The sequence below is a fragment of the Strix uralensis genome, chromosome 2 (assembly GCF_047716275.1).
Source record: "Strix uralensis isolate ZFMK-TIS-50842 chromosome 2, bStrUra1, whole genome shotgun sequence".
In the NCBI taxonomy this organism is placed as follows: Eukaryota; Metazoa; Chordata; class Aves; order Strigiformes; family Strigidae; genus Strix; species Strix uralensis.
The window spans coordinates 6,554,864-6,573,887 of NC_133973.1; the positions used below are offsets into that span (position 1 = coordinate 6,554,864).

At 37.7% G+C, this 19,024-nt stretch overlaps 1 protein-coding gene across 3 annotated transcripts in view; it reads right to left on the bottom strand.

Moving 5' to 3' along the window:
* The window catches only part of SPAG17 (sperm associated antigen 17), a 119,265-nt gene that overhangs the window by 50,493 nt on the left and 49,748 nt on the right, over nt 1-19,024 (bottom strand). For all 3 annotated transcript variants that reach the window (XM_074853919.1, XM_074853900.1, XM_074853909.1), the window contains exons 15-23: nt 18,214-18,302; nt 17,434-17,550; nt 15,756-15,910; nt 11,467-11,651; nt 9,740-9,831; nt 8,179-8,412; nt 6,869-6,980; nt 6,192-6,320; nt 2,887-3,000 (exon numbers count right to left, since the gene is read on the bottom strand). In XM_074853919.1, the coding sequence (XP_074710020.1) occupies nt 2,887-3,000; nt 6,192-6,320; nt 6,869-6,980; nt 8,179-8,412; nt 9,740-9,831; nt 11,467-11,651; nt 15,756-15,910; nt 17,434-17,550; nt 18,214-18,302 (1,227 nt within the window). The remainder of the gene's footprint in view (nt 1-2,886; nt 3,001-6,191; nt 6,321-6,868; nt 6,981-8,178; nt 8,413-9,739; nt 9,832-11,466; nt 11,652-15,755; nt 15,911-17,433; nt 17,551-18,213; nt 18,303-19,024) is intronic.

Consider the following 19,024-nt stretch of genomic DNA (forward strand, 5'->3'; position numbering starts at 1 on the left):
CATTCAGACAAAGAAGGAATGAAATGCACCGGAAGCATGCTAATAGAACCATTCTGGTTTGAGATCATAGCATTTCCTGTAACGCAGATGAAGTGTTAGCATATTTTTGTCTGAAAAAGATAAAAGGTAGGCCTAAGTGCTACTATGTCCGCTGTTTCCTGAAAGGTTTTGGCATAGATGGTTTTAGCTCTGCAAAACAAAATGAAGAGGCCACCTTAAAAACGAAGTTCTAAAGTACTAGAAAGGCTGCCTGCATGTTCATTTACTTTATGGATGATTCTGGATTTATGCAAAGGTGACCCACAATTTAAGAATTTAAGGCTAGAAGAAACTATTAGATCATGTGGTGATAAAGTCCTTTTTAGGAGTCGATGGATAACAGGCCTTCCACCTTAGTTTTTAAGCCTTCAATCTCAGTTTTTATCTTGGTGCCAGCCTTAGGGAAATGCACAGATATCTGAATATATCCATGACCTTTAGCCTGAAAGGAAAATTTAGATCACCACAAAGATTTTTGAAATCCCCATTTTCATTAGCTGATACATGCCTGATGCATGAGAATCTGATGCTTTGTTAGGTGGCTCTGCTTTCAAGTATTGACATTTATGTTGTGTGGCTTCTACAGCTGATTGGATGTTTGATGAAAGGTGAACAAATCTGTTTTACTTGTAATATGCTAGAGAGGAATTCTCAGCTAATTATATAAAATAGGAAAGTTTAAAATTCTCCATGGGGTCCATTCTGATACACATTTATTAGACAGCATGGCCGTGGAATAAACAAGTAGTAGTACCCATCTCCAGGTGAGAAGAAACTGTTGACTAATAAACTTTGAAAGACCTAGTGCTCTACAGAGAAGTAGGATAGGCAAAATGAAGGATTCTGAGGCAACTGTCCAATAAAATCATTAACGAATGTAATCCATTTTGTCAGGTAAGTATAAATATCTATGTGAACACTGCAAACCTGGTATAAGCAAGCTCTTCCATAGAGTGAGGGAAGCTGTCCTTCACAGCCACCCATGCTATGAAGTGGAACATGCTCAGTTTCAGATGACACTACTTTCTAAGTGCTGAATTTAGGAATAGAAGCTGTTATAGGCTCTTGACACCTAAGAAAATTTCACCTACCCCTTTACTTTGGTTGCCCTGAAAAATGAGAACAGAGTGTCTGAGGGCAACGATGAAAAAGAGTGGATTGTTGAGACTGAGGAAAAATGTCTTCAGAACTCTTGAGAGAGATGCGAAATTGCAGAGGACTGTCAGATTAAGGAAGGTGTCCTTCCTCCTGCACACACATACAGATCTCTAGCACTTGGAGTTGTACCCTCATGATTTCATCAAGGCACAAAGAGCAAGTGCAAAGGTTCTGTAATACCCAGAGGCAAAAGCCCTGCAGGTGCTCAAGCAGTGCCAGATTCACAAAGCCGTGAGTAGCTTACTTCTAAGTCTGGTTGTAAGGTGGCCTGAAGTTAAGATTTTGGTCATGCTACAGAAAACAAATAATAATTCAAAACTTAAACAAATACTAACATTTAACCAAGAAATAAAAAAGATGCATAAATCTGGCAAACAGCCTGAGGACTTTTGTCATTTTAGCTTCCCTAAAAGGAAGAAGGAAGAGGTAAAATAAGAAAATAAGAAAAATGAGAATTAGAGAGGTTCCAGAAAATTATTTCAGTAATGCAGGGAAAATGAGTAATTCGCACCCAATTTAACGAATCAGTGGAGAGAAACTGTGGATTACAGGGCATACCATCCTACATCACGGATGGATGGCATACAAGAATAGTCTAAACCAGAATATTTCTGGTCAGAATTTTTCTGAGCACTTACGATACAAACACCCACGAGGGGAATGAGCCATAAGTAAGTGATTATAGAAAAACTGAAAACAATCAAAGAATGCCAGTCAGCAGTGCTGCACTAAAGCTCAACATGGCAGAGATTATTCTAATGAAGAATAGGATGCTTATGGTATGTGGTGAAAAATCCTGAACATCACAGCTGATGTGTAGGTGTTTAATTAGACATGTCTCTCTTTTGTGCCAAAATAAAAGTTTTCACAGTCTGTTACATTGTGGATGCTCTCTTGGCCCAAATTTTAAAAGTTCTTTTTTAGTAATTAGTTTATAAAATGTATTTGAATAATTAAAACTGAGGTTATAGCTGAATGGTTTACCACAGTCCACACAAAGATGCATTCAATTAAATGTTTTCATATTTTAAGAGCTGAAAAACGCTGGGATTATTTTCTGATCAGAGGAGGGTTTCACTTTTATCCGTATGATGGTTTCAGTGGCCTTTCAAATGTAATGGAAACAAAAAGCTCTTGGTAAAAGCAGACGCTATTTTCACTGTGGTTTTGTGAAGCAATTGCTTCCAGTTGGTGAATGTGTTTATTGAAAGGCTGAGAGAAATCTCTCATTATGTCTGCACAACTGTAACCTAAAGTCCAACTCCTAACGTAAAATGAAAGTTCCATAATCACCTATATAAGTTTACAAAAATATTATTTCTTGGAAAACCAAGAAGAGTCCTCAGCAAATTACATTTTCTTTGGCTCACATTAATTGGCTGATTTTGCTGGGCTACTTAATAACAATACTTGCAAGTTTCTCCCTGCACTGTTCTGTTTTCACAGTAAGTAAAAAAGCATGGAGACCTCCCTCCATTTTGAAATCTGAATCATAGAATATTCTTGACAATGTAATCTCATCTCAAGCTTTGCTGAAAATTCTCCACCATGTAGTCACAGCTGCTGAGAAAGTCAGAACTGCATGCAACAAATTATTGGGTTAAGGAGTGTATGAAGAGGAAAAAAAAAAAAAAGAGAAAAAATTCCCTCTATGGTTCTCAAATATCCACTTCTATTTGCTTACTTTACCTGCTGTCTTCCCTGTAGGTCCATAATAGCTCAGGGACAGCTGGATTCCATTTTCCAAGGTGGCTGAAAAAGATCCAAACTTGCTCACAGCTTTCTTTTGATTTTTCAATTTTCCTTTAAAAAGAATTAGAATTAATTTTAAAGATAGCAACACATACCAGAACCACCTGACCTGCAAACCAATGACTGGTGTGAACAGTGGCAACTCAATGTGGATGAAATAGGTTAATATAGGATGGGGAAAACTTTATAATTCCATTCATGGAGTAGTATATAATAGTCAGTTTTGTGTAATACAGCTGTAATTTTTCATCTAGAAGCTTCATTCTAATTAGCTAGGTGTATAAAACCAGGTTTAATAGTAACAACTAGTGAAAAGTCTTTGTGAATTTAAACAGCAAAAGAACCTAGTTCTGGAGTCGAGGATCCTTGCTTCTGTTCCCTGCTTGGTTGACAAGAACGTTAAACTGCTCATTTCTATCGCATGTGGCCTATGCACTAATAAAAATCACTCAGATATTGTCACAGGTACCATACCTGGAGGAGAAAGTAAAAGAAAGGAGAAAAAGTTGAGAAATGAGATTCAAAGATATGTTTGGCATTTGTGAAAGTGGATCATGAGACAAGCTCACTTAGAGGTGCAGGACAAGATGTCATGTGATGAGTATGTCCTCCTTGAAGACCACGTGAACTATGCAAGGTAACTCCTCTGAGACAGTGACACTGGATCCTACCTTGCCTCGAGTACAACTCCTACTGCCTTAAAGAAATGTTCTGTTGGTAAGAGAAAATCTTTGGCATTTCCAATATGGGGAACAGCTTCTTAAAACTGTGAGGAGCGGCAGAGAAGACTACAAAAGAGGGTTAAGGCTGGCACCCAACACTTAGCCATCTTCCAGTTCTTTCATCAACAAGGCACACATGCTGAGACCTCGCCTGTTCCTATTTACTGTCTGTCATTGAAGTGTTCATTGGTGACTACCATCTGCAGGATCCTGTTTTGCCCTTTTGACTGCATTAAAAGCTTACCATTGTGCCATTCAGCTACTGCCAAGTATCAGAGTAGATTGATTCTTCTCTTCCCTACTGCCCTTCTGTAAGGTACTCCTGTTTACATTGGAGGAAAGCCTCCCACTCGTGCTGTGAATACAACTTGCCTCAGGTGCTAGCACACTGGTAATTAGAAGTACCATTTGGCAGACCCCAGAATTGTAGAATCATAGAATGGTTTGGGTTGGAAGGGACCTCAAAGATCGTCTAGTTCCACCCCCCCCGCTATGGCAGGGACACCTCCCACTAGATCAAGTTGCTCAAGGTTCCATCCAACCTGAGTCTGAACACTTCCAGGGATCGAACATCCACAGCCTCCTTGGGCAACCTGTTTCAGTCTCTCACCACCATCACAGTAAGACTTCTTCCTTATATTTAACCTAAACCTCCCCTCCCTCAGCTTCCACCCATTACCCCTCATCCTATCATTACAGTCCCTTGTAAAAAGTCCCTCTCCAGCCTTCTTGTAGGCGCCCTTCAGGTACTGGAAGGACACTATGAGATCTCTCCGGAGCCTTCTCTTTTCCAGGCTGAACAAGCCCAACTCTTTCAGCCTGTCCTCATAGGAGAGGTGTTCCAGCCATCTGATCATCTTGGTAGCCCTCCTCTGGACTCGTTCTAATAGCTCTATATCCTTCTTGTGTTGGGGGCTCCAGAGCTGGACACAGTATTCCAGGTGGGGTCTCACGGGAGCAGAGGGGCAGAATCACCCTCCTTGACCTACTGATCACACTTCTTTTGATGCAGCCCAGAATCTGGTTGGCTTTTTGGGTTGCAAACACACACTGTTGGCTCATGTTGATCTTTTCATTCACTAACATGCCCAAGTCCTTCTCCCCAGAACTGTTCTCAATCCACTCATTACCCAGCCTGTATCTGTGCTTGGGATTGCCCCAGCCCAGGTGCAGGACCTTACACTTGGCCTTGTTGAACTTCATGAGGTTGGCCTGGGCTCACCTCTCCAGCCTGTCCAGGTCCCTCTGGATGGCACATCCCTTCCCTCCAGCGTGTCAACCACACCACACAGCTTGACATCATTGGCAAACTTGCTGAGGGTGCACTCCATCCCACTGTCCATGTTGCCAACAAAGATATTAAACAGTACCGGTCCCAGTACCTATCCTTGACGGACACCACTTGTCACCAGTCTCCACTTGGACACTGAACCATTGACCACAACCCTTTGAGTGCGGCCTTCCAACCAATTCCTTATCCACTGAGTGGTCCATCCATCAAATCCATGTCTTTCCAACTTGGAGACCAGGATGTCATGCGGGACAGTGTCAAAGGCCTTGCACAAGTCCAGGTAAATACATCAGTTGTTCTGCCCTTATCTATTGATACTCTCACTCCATCATAAAAGGCCACCAAATTTGTCAGGCAGGATTTTCCCTGATACAGGTCTACCTTCAGAAGTGCAGACAAGAAACATCTCATCTGTGGAAGGGCTGCAAATCTGCTATTCAGACAACCTACAATTGAATCACTAGTGGCAGCTGAAGCCAAGGAGACGAACAAGAGCAGGATGCTTTCTAACACTAATGAAGATTAAAAGAGCTAACACACCTACCAAAAGTTATACTTTTCCAACACTCTTCAGTTCAGTGAGAGCAATTCCATAGTGCTTTTGGCAACATACACACAAATTGTTACAGACTGTCTTCCTTCTTGGAAACACTCTCGTCTGGCTTCAGAATGAATTTGGATTCAATGCCTTCTGAGTGTTAGCAACATGTCAACTAGCATTAGAAGCTGCCGAACTGCTGAAAGATCTGGTTCCACAGCAATGGTCTTGAAGAGGCACTAATGCTATGGTCATCTGACGCACAAAAGAAGGTCCAGTTCAAAGGGGGAAATCTTTCCTTTGAAGGGCAGACATTTATTCTAGTCACAATAAGCATGATTCATTTTGCAGCTTCTCTGGCTTTCCCAGAACACATTAAGATCTGAAGGAGTCCTCCACTAAAGAAGAAAATTATTTTCTTAAGGAATGGTGACTCTTTTCATTGATTTCCTTGCTTTGAAAAAGAGACTGGTTTGTACTTGTTGACCTGTACTGTGCTTCTACATCTTGGTAAGATCTCTCTACATGGTGCCTAAGTCAGCCAACTGGATTTTTACTTCTATTTACAGAACACTGATCTTATTTACCCTCTGCCAGTAGTAGGAATTTATTTTAGTTGATAAGATTTGCATCCAATTACTAAATATGTCAAACTATTAATTCTTTATATCAGTGATGTCAATCCACCCACCTGATCTAATTTTGTGTTCTTCATTAATTTCTTGCACTTCAATGTCTTTTAACTTTTTCTTGGGGTCTGTGATATGAATGAAGAAATTGTGGTTGTCTTTTATCACTTTCACCTTTACCAAAGTTAGACCTGCAAAGCAACAGAATACTACTATTGCTCCCATCAGGCTTCAGAACTGCACCCACCCAAAAAAACCCCTGCACCTGCGACTATAAAGCACACAAAAAAGAAAATTGCTCAGAAGTGGACTGAACTGCTTAGTAGTAGACCAAGAAAACAAAATTAAGGTTAGCTGAGTTTAGACTAAATATTCAAAAACTTAATGACAGCTAGATCTGCAGAATAACCCTGTTGTTTAGATATATTGCATTTGACTGGACAAATTATTGGAACAAGTATTCTTGAAATACCATGCATTGGTTGCCACTGAACAGATAAATATGACCTTATTTTCTCCATTTCTAATTTTCTGATACTTTATTTATCTATCAATTATTAAACTACAGGAAAATCTAAACATTAGTAGTGATAGAGGCTAATATGGAATTACATGGTACTCTCACAATGTCTTTAACTGAATTTCTATGGCTGAGACATGAAAAAGCATTTATGGATTAAGAACTATGCCATCACTTAGTAACTGAGTCAAAGCAAAGCATAAAGTATTAAAGAATCACCTTTTACAAACTCTATCTTCTCTACTTGAATCTGTCCTCCATCAGATGGGAAGAGATATTGATTGGTTCCTGATACTTGAATGAGATCCTCCCCTGTGTTGTAGCCAATAAACTGGAAAAACAAGTTTTAGATTATGCATAAATGAGAAAGGCAGAAGCTATGGAAAGAGGCAAATGAAGGACAGATCCTCAGAATCCCACTGTCCTAGGCAACATTTTTCTTAGATATTTAACTAATGCAATAACAACTTGACCAAATACATAGCATGTTATTCTCATATCCAAATACTTTCTGTTACTAACTGAAGTAACTTGTTTCACACGAGAGCAGAATCTGATCCTTCAGTGGTATGGAGCCATCATGGAAACTGAAGAGTAGCAAGCAGACTGGTAGCTTAACATATAATGGAAAGGAAAGAAAAATTCTGGCCAACTATAAAGAGACAACGTACGATGGCATGCGATCAGATAAAGGGCAAATAAAGATTCAGCTTTCCACCCTCTAAATTTTGGAATTCAGACACTGTAAATCTTGATTCTTAGATTGCTGTGCATTCCAAAGAGCCACAAACTGGCAAAAATTAGGTGAGTGTACTCAAGTTCAGACTGAAATGTTATATATCTCTGAGTTTGAAGTCTGTACTCCAGCAAGTTTGGACTAAAATATATTGACTTACTCAAGTTTCAGATCCAAGGCTTAGACTCTGCAAATATAAAGCAGTGCAAAATGCCTAAAAACTGTTTGGATGCAACTAGTGAAGGGTTCCCTCTGTAAGAAATACCCCTCTGTTAGTATAACAGGCAGAATACCTTGCATTAGAGCACTCTAAGAACATGAATTTTGAAACAGGAAATGGAAGAAACAGTGAACTCCTTTTACTTGATTTCCATTGTGGACAGCCAAAACTTCAACTAGGTCCCTGAATATGGGAGTTGGAACAGGTCTTTGTTTTCCCCTTTCCTATTCTCTCCCATGAAAATCACATTTTTAGACAAAATTCGTCCCATAAATATATTTTCCATGGGCACAAAACAATGATCAACTTATCTTTGTGTTCATGTCATATACAATAAAAACCATCCCAGTTAATTGTAAAGTGGTAGTCTTCTGTAGGATAATCTTAAATATCAGAAACTGCTTTCCAAAAGTTTTAGGAAAGGATCTGCTGCTAAAATGATGGAGTTAAACAAAGCCTAGTTAGGCTTAATTTGCCCTGAACTCCAATTTCACAATAGCTTTGCTGTAATCTTGACTCCCTATATAAATAGTTAGCACTTTCCTAACATGGTGCAGTAATATGACTCCTTACCTTATAAACTTTCTCAGAACGTGGTTCTGGGATGCTGGGATCCTCCTCAAGTTCAGGGGCTTTTGCTGGTTCATCTTTAAACTTCTCTTTGGAAAATTTCTTGTTGGAACCTTTACTTTCTTCATCTATTACCTCCTGTCCTTTCTTTTTACCTCCCAAATTTTCTTTTTCTCCTTTTTTTTCTTCCTTAAGTTTTGCTTCCTCTAGTAATCGGTCCTGCTCTTTCTTCCAAGCCTACATTAAATGTTAGGAATTCAAATGACTGTGGTTCTCTTTGTATTACAAGATATTTCATATGTGCATGCTGAAAAGAGTACAAGTAAATGAACTCAAAGGAACCAATGTTCTAAGTCACTCTAAGTCACTCACATGTTTTCCAAATGTATCTACAGTTTTACAATATTACACATTATATTTTGCATAAAATTACTGACTCATTCAATCCACAGGATCAATCATTCTTGACCACAGGAGATGTATCGGATGATTATTTGTATCTTACATGTTCAGTCATAATTATTTTGTTGTGCACTTTTCCACAATGTTTATCACCAAATCAGAATGCATCACTGGTAGTAGTTTAAAATGCAACTGTGAGATAAAATTATTTTATGCTTTTACAGAAAGAGGAATAAGATGTCAATGCCAGAACTACCAACTTCTATCAGGAAGACAACAAGACACATCCAAGATTTTCCAGAGTATTTAGGACTTTGTAGCATTCTATATTCCAAGCATACCAAAGCACAAGCATTTCTGTGGAAGAAATGGTGAGCACTGACAGTTACAAGTTAGGCATTAGCCTCACCTGAGCCATGACAGCTCAAGTTGAGTACCCAGGAATTAGTTAACACGATTTCATATCTACATTCCAATATCAGTACTTCAAGCGTAGAGCATTACACGCTATAAGAAAGATGAGACATGCTATGGCTGTGAGGAGTCACAAAAAGCAGGGGAATACATCAATTAAGCTAGATTTGTGCAGTGTAACGGATAGTGGCAATACTAAGAATTAACGTCTTACGTTTGCTTAACTCCTACCTCAGCCAGAAACTTACTGTGTGAGCCTAGGCAAGTCAATCCATCAGTTGTGCATGACCATGGTCTACATCTATAAAATGGGATTCTCTGTCATAAGGGAACTCTGAGGTACCATATTCACATGCCTTAATTTCAAAGAGATGTAGATAATGAAAGTAGGAGTTGGGTATGTAAGTACTTCAATGAATCTGGATCTTATGTTTTCATAGCTTTATAACCAGCAAACTTCAATGAGAAGTAGGATATTATCCATAACTCATTTCCTAGTACTGCAATTATGAATGGCTTTTGGAATGCCTGGTCTAACTGCAAACAGTCTTCCCTTAAGAAAATAACATAACACAACTGAACCAATAGGGAATAAATTAAAGAAAACAAGAAATAAAGTATACAAAAAATAGCCAAGAGCAGAAAAACTAAGAGGACTGAGTCAAGTCTATGTAAGAATAAAGGCTTACCTTCCTGGGAAAGCAGTGTTATTTAGTCCATTTCAAAAACACACAGATTTTTGTCTCACCTTTAGAGAACCTTCTCTGATAAAAGATTCTTCATAGTCGGACTGAGATTCTGGAATAGTCTCCGTAATGCTCTCAGGTCTTGATGTGCTGCCTTTGAGAAATGAAAAGGGAATAAATGAGATTATATATATATGAAAATGGAGTAATTTTTAAAAACTAAAAAATACAAATAAAAGAAGTGCAAGTAAACAAAAAAGTATATTTGTAAATAGTAAAAGCGCAAAAGTAGAATCAAGAAAGTGTTAAATATTTTTAGAGGTAAAACAGAAACACTGTTCAGCTTAGAAGAAATTTATCTGACAACTAGTATTACTTTGTAGTCATAACTGGAGAGCAAATATGCTAAACAATATATATCAACATATTTAAAGACTGACTCTCTGCTTCTTGCTATTGAAGGCTTTGCTCCTGCAACAATTTTTTTTATGCAGATGAGCAATGCTGTAGAAATGATAAGCACTGTTTATTATTTTTGTTACTACCACTGTTCCAGAATTCAGACCCAGTGCTTTAACCAGCTCACAAACACTAGAACAAGCTTAATACCAGAATCATAGATATTACAACCTTTCTAGTCAAAAAAGTGAATAAATGCTGTCTGAACCTTCAAACCTTCACTGAAGAAACACTTACCATATCCCCTGTTTACTATTAGGGCTTTATAGTACCTATGACTCATGAAAAGGGTATCTCTCTAGGTATGTGGTTTTATATTGTGCTTGGATATCCGGTATTTACCTGCTAGAAGAGGTAAATTTAAGTACACTATGAGAAACTTCTAGTTACATCACTTTGTATTAAAAAGTAAAAATTGCAGTGTGGGTTACAGCAGTGCCAGTGAAATTGAAATCACCTAAAGATATGGTTGTTGCCCATCTGCATGTCCCAGCTACAGTTGATTATCTTCTTTCAGTAAGTGAACTTCTCTATGAATCATATTTGTCATGAGGCACCAGATGGGCAAGACTCAATCTAGCTCCTGTGACAGGCAGATAGGTACAAACTATGTTTAGAAATCATAACTGTCCTTTCGGTTTCCAAACTATAATCAGATGTGTTAACTGGGTTGAGGAATAACATTCCTACTTTTGTAAATGCTAATTGCTACTATGAAGGTTTCAAAGTGCGTTCTCAAAGAAGGTGAACAAAGCAAAGGCTAAATATCAACAAACCACTGTTAAATATACAAATAGACTATTTAGATAGAAGTTCTCTTTTGTTCAAAAGGGGTTTTCAGATTTTGCTGCCTGCTCAACAGTTACTGTATGAACTGCTTACAATTTTCATTATCCAAAGTGTTGTTTGTAATTAAAGTTTGCTTTGCAGTCTAGTCAATTCCAGTTTCCAGTTTTAGCTTCTAGCCCACAGCTTCTGACTTCCAGCTTTTATCCTGCCCTTTTAGAAAGGAATTTTCCTGAACCATGTTGCCAACTTCAACTACTGCTCATCGTTTCATGTGTTCAGTCATCTAAACCCTCATATTTTTATGTAATCCTTAAAGTCACTCCATTAAATAAACACAGCTATTGTAAATGTAAATTGACATTAAAGGTCTCAGTTTTCAGAACAGAGGATGATGCAGAATATGTAAATAGGTGTATTTAATTTCAAAATATATTTATGTAATACAGATGAAAAAATACATGCAATTCTCTCTGAACAACTTTGGGTCTCAGCACTCAACATGAAGAATTAATTTTCTAGGATAAAACAAAAAGATACCCACTGTTGGCTTTCTTCGGGAAGCCAGGTGTTTTGACAGCACATGCAGACAATTCCAAAGGTCCTTCTGCCATGGCTTTTTCCAGTTTAAGAGATTCTATTTCCTTAGCCATCTTCTCTTCTTGGTATTTGACTTCCTCCTCTTTCACCCAGTCTTCAACTGAGTTTGCCACCAGCTCAAGATAGCTCCTGAAAAGCACGACATTCCTCTATTTACCGTAATAAAGTTTTCACTAATATGATTTGAGGTTAAACAAGATCACTTGACTTCTCAGTTTCTCATACAAATATTATTCTATAACCTTTGAGAGAAGGTTTGCATTTGAAACGATTTCGCTCAGTTTTTAGAGGAGCTGGTAGTTGTGCCTGGCTGGTATTTGCCTAATATATCTTACATTTGGGATTTTGGTCCTCCTTTCTGCAGGGATACTAGAAACTTGTCTTCCAAAGAATGCCTGCCCTCAAAGAAAATCCAGAAAGGCAGAAAACATAGACACATTCAGTTTAAGAAAGGCTGAGACTAATTCTCCTCCTCCTCACTGTTTTACCACTAGGATAACTTATTTTCTTAGTTGCTCTTGATTTATATTGTCTTTTAGAATACGCTTCATTTGTTTGTTCAGCAACTGAGGAAGTGTTAGTCTATTTAATTTCTAGATCTTCTTCATTGGTGTGACAAGAAAGGTGCTTGGAAATTGTCATCCAAATCCAGATTAGAGAATCAGTGCACTGTAGACTGGTGTAAATTAAGAATATTCACAATTAACAGTTGAAGTGAGCACTGAGTGACAAACTGATCCAGAGTTTGCAGCTGGTATCAGTAGTTGCACTGTCTCACCTTCCAAAGGTGTCTGAAACAACTGCTGCTTTTAAGGTAGGATGAAGTCTGGAAGTTTTATGTGCAGTTGCCACTCAACGCCTTGTTTGGAGTGCTACTGCAATTCTTTAAAGTAAAATTCTTCCCATGGGTACAACTAAAAGGGGCTTTTAAAGAGTGCATGAGATTCAGTTGTTGTGTCTTCATAATGTTTTGTATTTATAAGTTCAAGATGATTGTACAGATGAACTGCACTCATGGATGCATTACAGTTTTTTGTTGTGAGCATGTAGGCAGCATACCCAATTCTTGACCTCATGACAGTTTAAAGTTCTTATTGCAGCATTACATTTTATGTCTGAGACAATTAATATGTAGGCTATCTACACAGACTGGAGAAGTATACAGTTCATGAACAGCTTAAAGATACACATCTCTCCCAGCTCCTGCAGCGTAGGTGGAGCCTGCTTGGGGAAACTCGTATGGAGAAAGTATTGATCATATACTCAGCAGGGACAAGGTGACTCTGCTTGTATCTGAAGAAAAGTGTACAAGCTATAAAAACAAAGGTGTTGAAAACAAAAGGCAAAACCAGGCTGGAACCTAGAGTTGCCAGTACTGGAATAACTTGAAGATGAATATACGTTATAAATAAAAAGAGATTATTCGCATGGAAAATATTTTAGGGCAATGAAACAATCATTCAAAGTCAAAAATACACATTCTATTAATATGTATTCTGATGTCACTACTTCCAATGTCTGACTCAGAATCATTTCTCAGAAAGGATTATTCTTTTCCAGTAACTTGTGTAATGTGTTTACTATGAAACAGTAAACAAATGTCATTAAGATTAACTTTGAGCAGAAGAACAGTTTTGATAACATCTGAATACATTTGGCTTCCTGATAGAGAGGCCACTTATCCTAACCAGAGTTGAAATGTTTTATACACATGTATCACTGCAGGTACATGTGCCCAGGCCTTTGGATCCCCTTGGTCAGTAGCATCCATTGGATTTCACATGCCCTACCCTTTGAACAGCACAGTTTCTGAACTTCTGGATGTTCTACATGAACTACAGGACCTGATATCCATAGAGAAGAAGGAAGGGTAACTGGGACCTCCAGGAGCAAAAGCTGCTGCAACATCAGAAACTTCATTTCCTCCTTGCATGAGAATTTGCTGTAACAGGACCCACTATAACTAACTGATTAGCATGTAAGAGAAGTATATTCCAGATAACAACTATGGAACAACCCTACAAAATGGGTCTATGGTCTGTAAGATGTCACAACAAAGAAGTAACAAGTAAACACAGGTAAAGAACTCCTAACGAAGAGATAGTCAAGCACAGTGTCTGTTGTGTATTTGTAACTCTCCTGTGGTGAAAGCATGACTCTTAAATATATCCCTCAAATTAGAAGGATAGTAATTTTAATAAAAGGAAAACCAATAAATTCTTACTAAACTCATGAGGAGGCAGTTATTTCATACACAGGTAAAAACTAGTAATACTACTGCTTAATTAATAAGTAGGGTTTGTGCCTGTTTCTGGCAGCTCAGCAGGATCTGGAAACTAATTGCAGGCAACAGCTTGAAGCACTCCAGGTATTTAGAGACTGTCTTAGAGTGTTATGTTGCTTGGAAACATACACTAGCAAATATTTATGATACTTTGTCTGGAAATCTGAAATGATCTTTAGCAAAAAGGCTGAGTAAGGTCTGAAAATATGCTGATTATCTGCAGAGAAAAGACAGGTATAGATGCCATGTAACAGAACCAAGTAAGAGCCCATAGCTCTTCAAAGATACTAAGTAGCATACATAGCAGTGAGGTATTTCTATGAAACAAGAGCAAAGCCAAGCCTTCTTGTTAGCTCTCATGAAAGTTTCTTTAGGAACTCCTTGCTGCTTTGAAAGACAACCCAACAAAGTGTCACTGAACAAAGATGGCATGCCCCAAGCAGAAGCTATCTTTAATCTCTAAGCCTTGTTTCCAGTGTATGTGGAAGAGTAAGAAGGAGGAAGCAAATAGCTAATCCAACTTCAACTGAATTATAATGCATCTACCAGAGAACATGCTTCATTCCTTCTCCGGATGCAAAATTAGCAACTTCTGTTTTGCAGATATCAATGTCCAGTGCCCCAAAAAAGAGTAAGAATAGCTAGTGAAGTGAACAGCTTTGGGCTCCGATAGACTTTTGTGTAACAGACTTTGATACCACTGACGCTCTGCCTGGGTCTATCTGAATGCAAGATCCAGGCTTACTTGAACACACCATCTTTCACTATATTTTGGGGAAGATTTCAACTATTATATACATGCAAAAACATTGATTGACCAGATATTTAGTGGATTTGCCCAACAACCACAAAACAGACAGCATTTTCTCCAAGGAACTTTGTGTTTCTGCTGGTAAATCTCTGCTGAGATTTCACAACAGCCTCTTTTCATGGCAAATAATTTAAGTCCAAGTGCCTGGAAAGCTGAGATAGACTCACACAGAGTTCCTTGACTGAGAGCAAAGATACAAAATACAATACAAAATATGTCTTCAGGAAGGCACGCTTTGCCTATTCAGCATTCAAACCTGTTCAAATATATAGGTACCAACAAAAGTATCCATTAAAAGATTCCCATACTCTGATAAATGAGGCATGGCACTTAGAAAGGGATTCCTGTGGACAAACTGGGGGCGGGGTGTGTGTGTGTGTCCATTGGGTAATTTGCTTGAAATTCTATTTGATAAATCAATTCTAATTAATCCATAGAGCACTGGAGTTACATGGTTGAAGACAGCCCAGCTGACTCTCCATGACATTGTAACTCCTTTACATATCAGTACACGGACACATATTTTATTTTTGGTCAATTATTTATATCACTGTTTCAGTGCAAAAATGTATTCAAAAATGAGTAGGTCCACTGACAAAAGCTCTAATAGTGAACACATTGACCACTTGCATGCCTCCAACTGGTGAGCAGATAGTGACAAGAAATCAGAAGAATGTGGTATTCTGTGAAAACATTATTCTAATATTAATAAAAGGCTTCTAGTTTTTCTCAAAAAAATTTCAGTGACACCCAATTTATATACACATAGTTGAAAAACTTGATAAGTATATTCTTAGACAGAATTTTCTTTTTAACCTCCCTCACCTAAGTGTCCTCAGCATAATTTTCTTGCTGCGGATATCCCTAATATAACTTTGTGTGTATGTGTGCATTATATATATTTTTATAGTTTGTAATAAGGAGTCACATACAGTTACTGCATGGTTCTCAGTCAGAAAAGCTTCGTCTCAACAGAATTCTTTTGATATAGCACTGTTTCCACCTGCATGACTTGCTTTCTCATAAATGTGCTACATTGTGATACCTTTTTAATTTCAAAGCTTTGCCCCAAGCATAGCCATCCAGACTTTAATTGAAAATGACTGTGAATGAGACATGAAAGATAAAAATCAATTACCTGAATCCAACATTAGAGTGCAATGCAATATCCCAAGTCTCTTGGCACAAACGATACTGATTCATAGGATTGTGAAGAACCATTAGCAAAGAGTTATCTTGGGTACGATGAAAGGAATCAATACATCTATATTCTTGGGATGCAGTATGAAGAACCTGAAAAGGAAAGAAATAAAGGTACATCCTCCCTGCTGACAGTAGCGTATGTACAGATGCTACACAGCACAGCTTTCAGCAAAAGGTCCATCAGAACTTCACCCTCCTGGAAGATGTACACAAAGCATTTGGATTCCAGCAATCTGAAGTGTTCAGGCAGGTGGAAATTTAAACTCCACTGCTATCATATCCAGAAGAGGCAGTCACTATGCTTCACCTTCACAGACTGACCATGAATGAAAAAGTTTGGCTAAATAATAAACACATAAATTTAAATATTAAATAAATACTTAAACAAATTTAAAGTATTTAAATAAATAAATAGTAAATAAAAGCAGAACTATCATATACCAGGTAAAAAGAAAGCAAATATATTTTTTTAGCTCAGTTCAGTTTATATGGTATTCAATTTGCTATACTATGACCTGCACATCTTTGAGATTTACTGTGTTCTACATGATTCCATTCTGTTCTATACCGCCTCATCATTTTCAATGTTTACATTGTCTTCAGGCTGAAACTTATTTTATAGTTATAGCTAGAAGAAAGCCTTGTTTTAAACTCTTATTTTTACAGAACTATGTAACTGAAGTACAACTAAAATAATTCCATATCAACAAATATTCTCTTTAAAGATGAAAACATTAATAGCAGCTGGAGTAAAAATTATGCTCAGATATCACATGAGGTATAAGGAAATATAAAATGCTATTTTCTGTTGCAGTTATTTTCCATTAGTATTTTTTGACTAGACTCGCTAATTATTGACAGTTCAGTTAGTATTAGCTATTTATATTGCCTAAGAAGGAATTCTCCATGTACTGACATGTATGACCAAACTTTAAAGTTGTGATACTGAAGTGGTGCTTAAAGTCCAAGCAGCCTTTTCTTCACCTATGTACAGCCTGTGTCGGGATCAAATAAGATGCTGCAGCATATGAAGCTCAAGGCAGCAGAGGAACCGATAATCCACTCCTCCCAAGAGAATGTCTATCAACACAAGCCATCTACACTTGAATTTGTCTTTCCCATTTGTTGTTCTGTCTTTCTGCGAGATGAATTTTAGTATTTAGGTTGCAAGATTTCTATAAATTAAGCTTGTAGCCCTGAAATGGTGAAGTACCACTACAAGAAACTTTTCTATTTGCCCATAAAACATATACTGCATAGGTATTTGCAAAGCATGCTTTCACATCCACTGCACTAATGAGTCCCATAACTGCCAGGGAGGATCACCCCGAAGGGCAAGATCATTTTGTCCACATCACACATTTAGCTAAAAGACTCACTAACCAAAATGGACAGCTGCAGTTTGGCCAAACCAGGAAATAAAAACCCATTACAAACTAAATTTCATACAAGAAACTGAAAAGCAGCTGAAGAACAACGGGTTTTAGTAGAAAAGTAAAAGGGATAAAACTGAATCAATTATCTAGCGAGGAAATACCCTGTACTCTGCTACTAATTCTCTGTACAGCATTCTGAGGGGCGACTGTATGTATAAGATTGTCATTCACAGATACCTGAAGAAGAACATGGGGTTGAAAATGCTCAGCAAAATTCCAGTCTGTCAAGCAACGCCTCTGTGTCTTTTTTATTTCTTCTAAGTTTGGTCCTAGGCCATAATTTTCCGGACTCACCTCAAAATACACCAAAACAAAATAATGAGTATCAACATTTCAGTGTCAGTTGTATTAAATTAACTGTAATCTTGTTGACTTAATAGACAGCATCCCATGTTGCATCACAGTTAATTGCATAATGCTGCACATGTGTAGACCCGTATGGCACTATTTAATAAAAACACAATTACTCCCAAAGGTTTTTGGTCTTGGCTTTTTTATGGCAAACATAATCTAAATATTTTTATTATTAGGTTAGATGTTTTTGAATTCTGTAAGCAATTATGAATTTTTAAACATGTCTTGTGAAGTAATTTTAAAATTGCTATATTTATCCAGGGCTGTATGGCAGGCAGGTGTTTCTCAAGATGCCAAACTACACAGTTTATTAGTGTGACACAGTTTGGCAATTTCTCTCAAACTCTCATGCTAATATTAGACCCCTGGTATTCAGTGAAACCAGCATAGAATTGTCATTAGTAGCTTCACCAAGACCCATCACCTTAGAATTCAAAGAAAGTGATTTCATAGTGCTTAAAAGTTATGGGACTATTTGCCAAACACCACAAAATTAACATGTGCACGCAGCACTGCGAAGGAATCCCCAGTAACAGTATTTTGAACAATATCTTCTGTTGTTTCATGCCATAGAGCACAGTTTATTCCATTCCTCACACTTGCCATATCAGAAATAAGATGATCCAATTCTTTGTTCAAAACACCATCAGCCAGACCATCTCTTCCATCTTTGCCATTCATTTCTGTATGCCCTGGAAATTGAAAGCAGAATTTTAAGAAGTGTTCCAGAAATTTCAGCCCTAAACACTAAGGTTGGAGTGATGCAATTTCCTTAGCCTCCCTGATGAGATTGCCATCAAGTTGAAGCTTCCGTTCATGACACTAGTGCTATAAATACATGATCAGCTCTGCTAAAAAAGCACTTTAAAATCCAGGGGAGAGCAAGTGCCAGACAGTCAAATAATTTACAAGAAACCCACCAAAAACATCGCTTTATAAGACTCACTCAAATCATCCTCTTTATCTGCCCTATGCTGGCCTTGCATCATCAAAACCATTAAAAATACTCTAATAAGTGTCCTCCACATTTATACACAAAGAAGGTTTTATCTGCATACTGAGAAACAATAACAAGCATTCCTTTGCAGAGATGGTATTAAAAAAGAAGGCAAAATCAACTGTTTTGATATTTTCACATATTTTTGAAAAATGTAAATTTTAAACTTTAAATTCATTGGATTTATAGAGTTTTATAAGCTACTGACAAAACATTACTTCTGCTGAGGATCTGACCAGTCATTCCATTGTTACAATGGACACTTGGTATGAACAGGATCACATGGAGACTTTAACTTCTATATTCTCGTAATTTTTTGAAATAATTTCCTTTTAATGGAATTCTTTATGCCCCGAGTTAGGGCACAGATCACTAATGTTTGATCAAAATTCACATGTACAAGAAAAATACACTCCT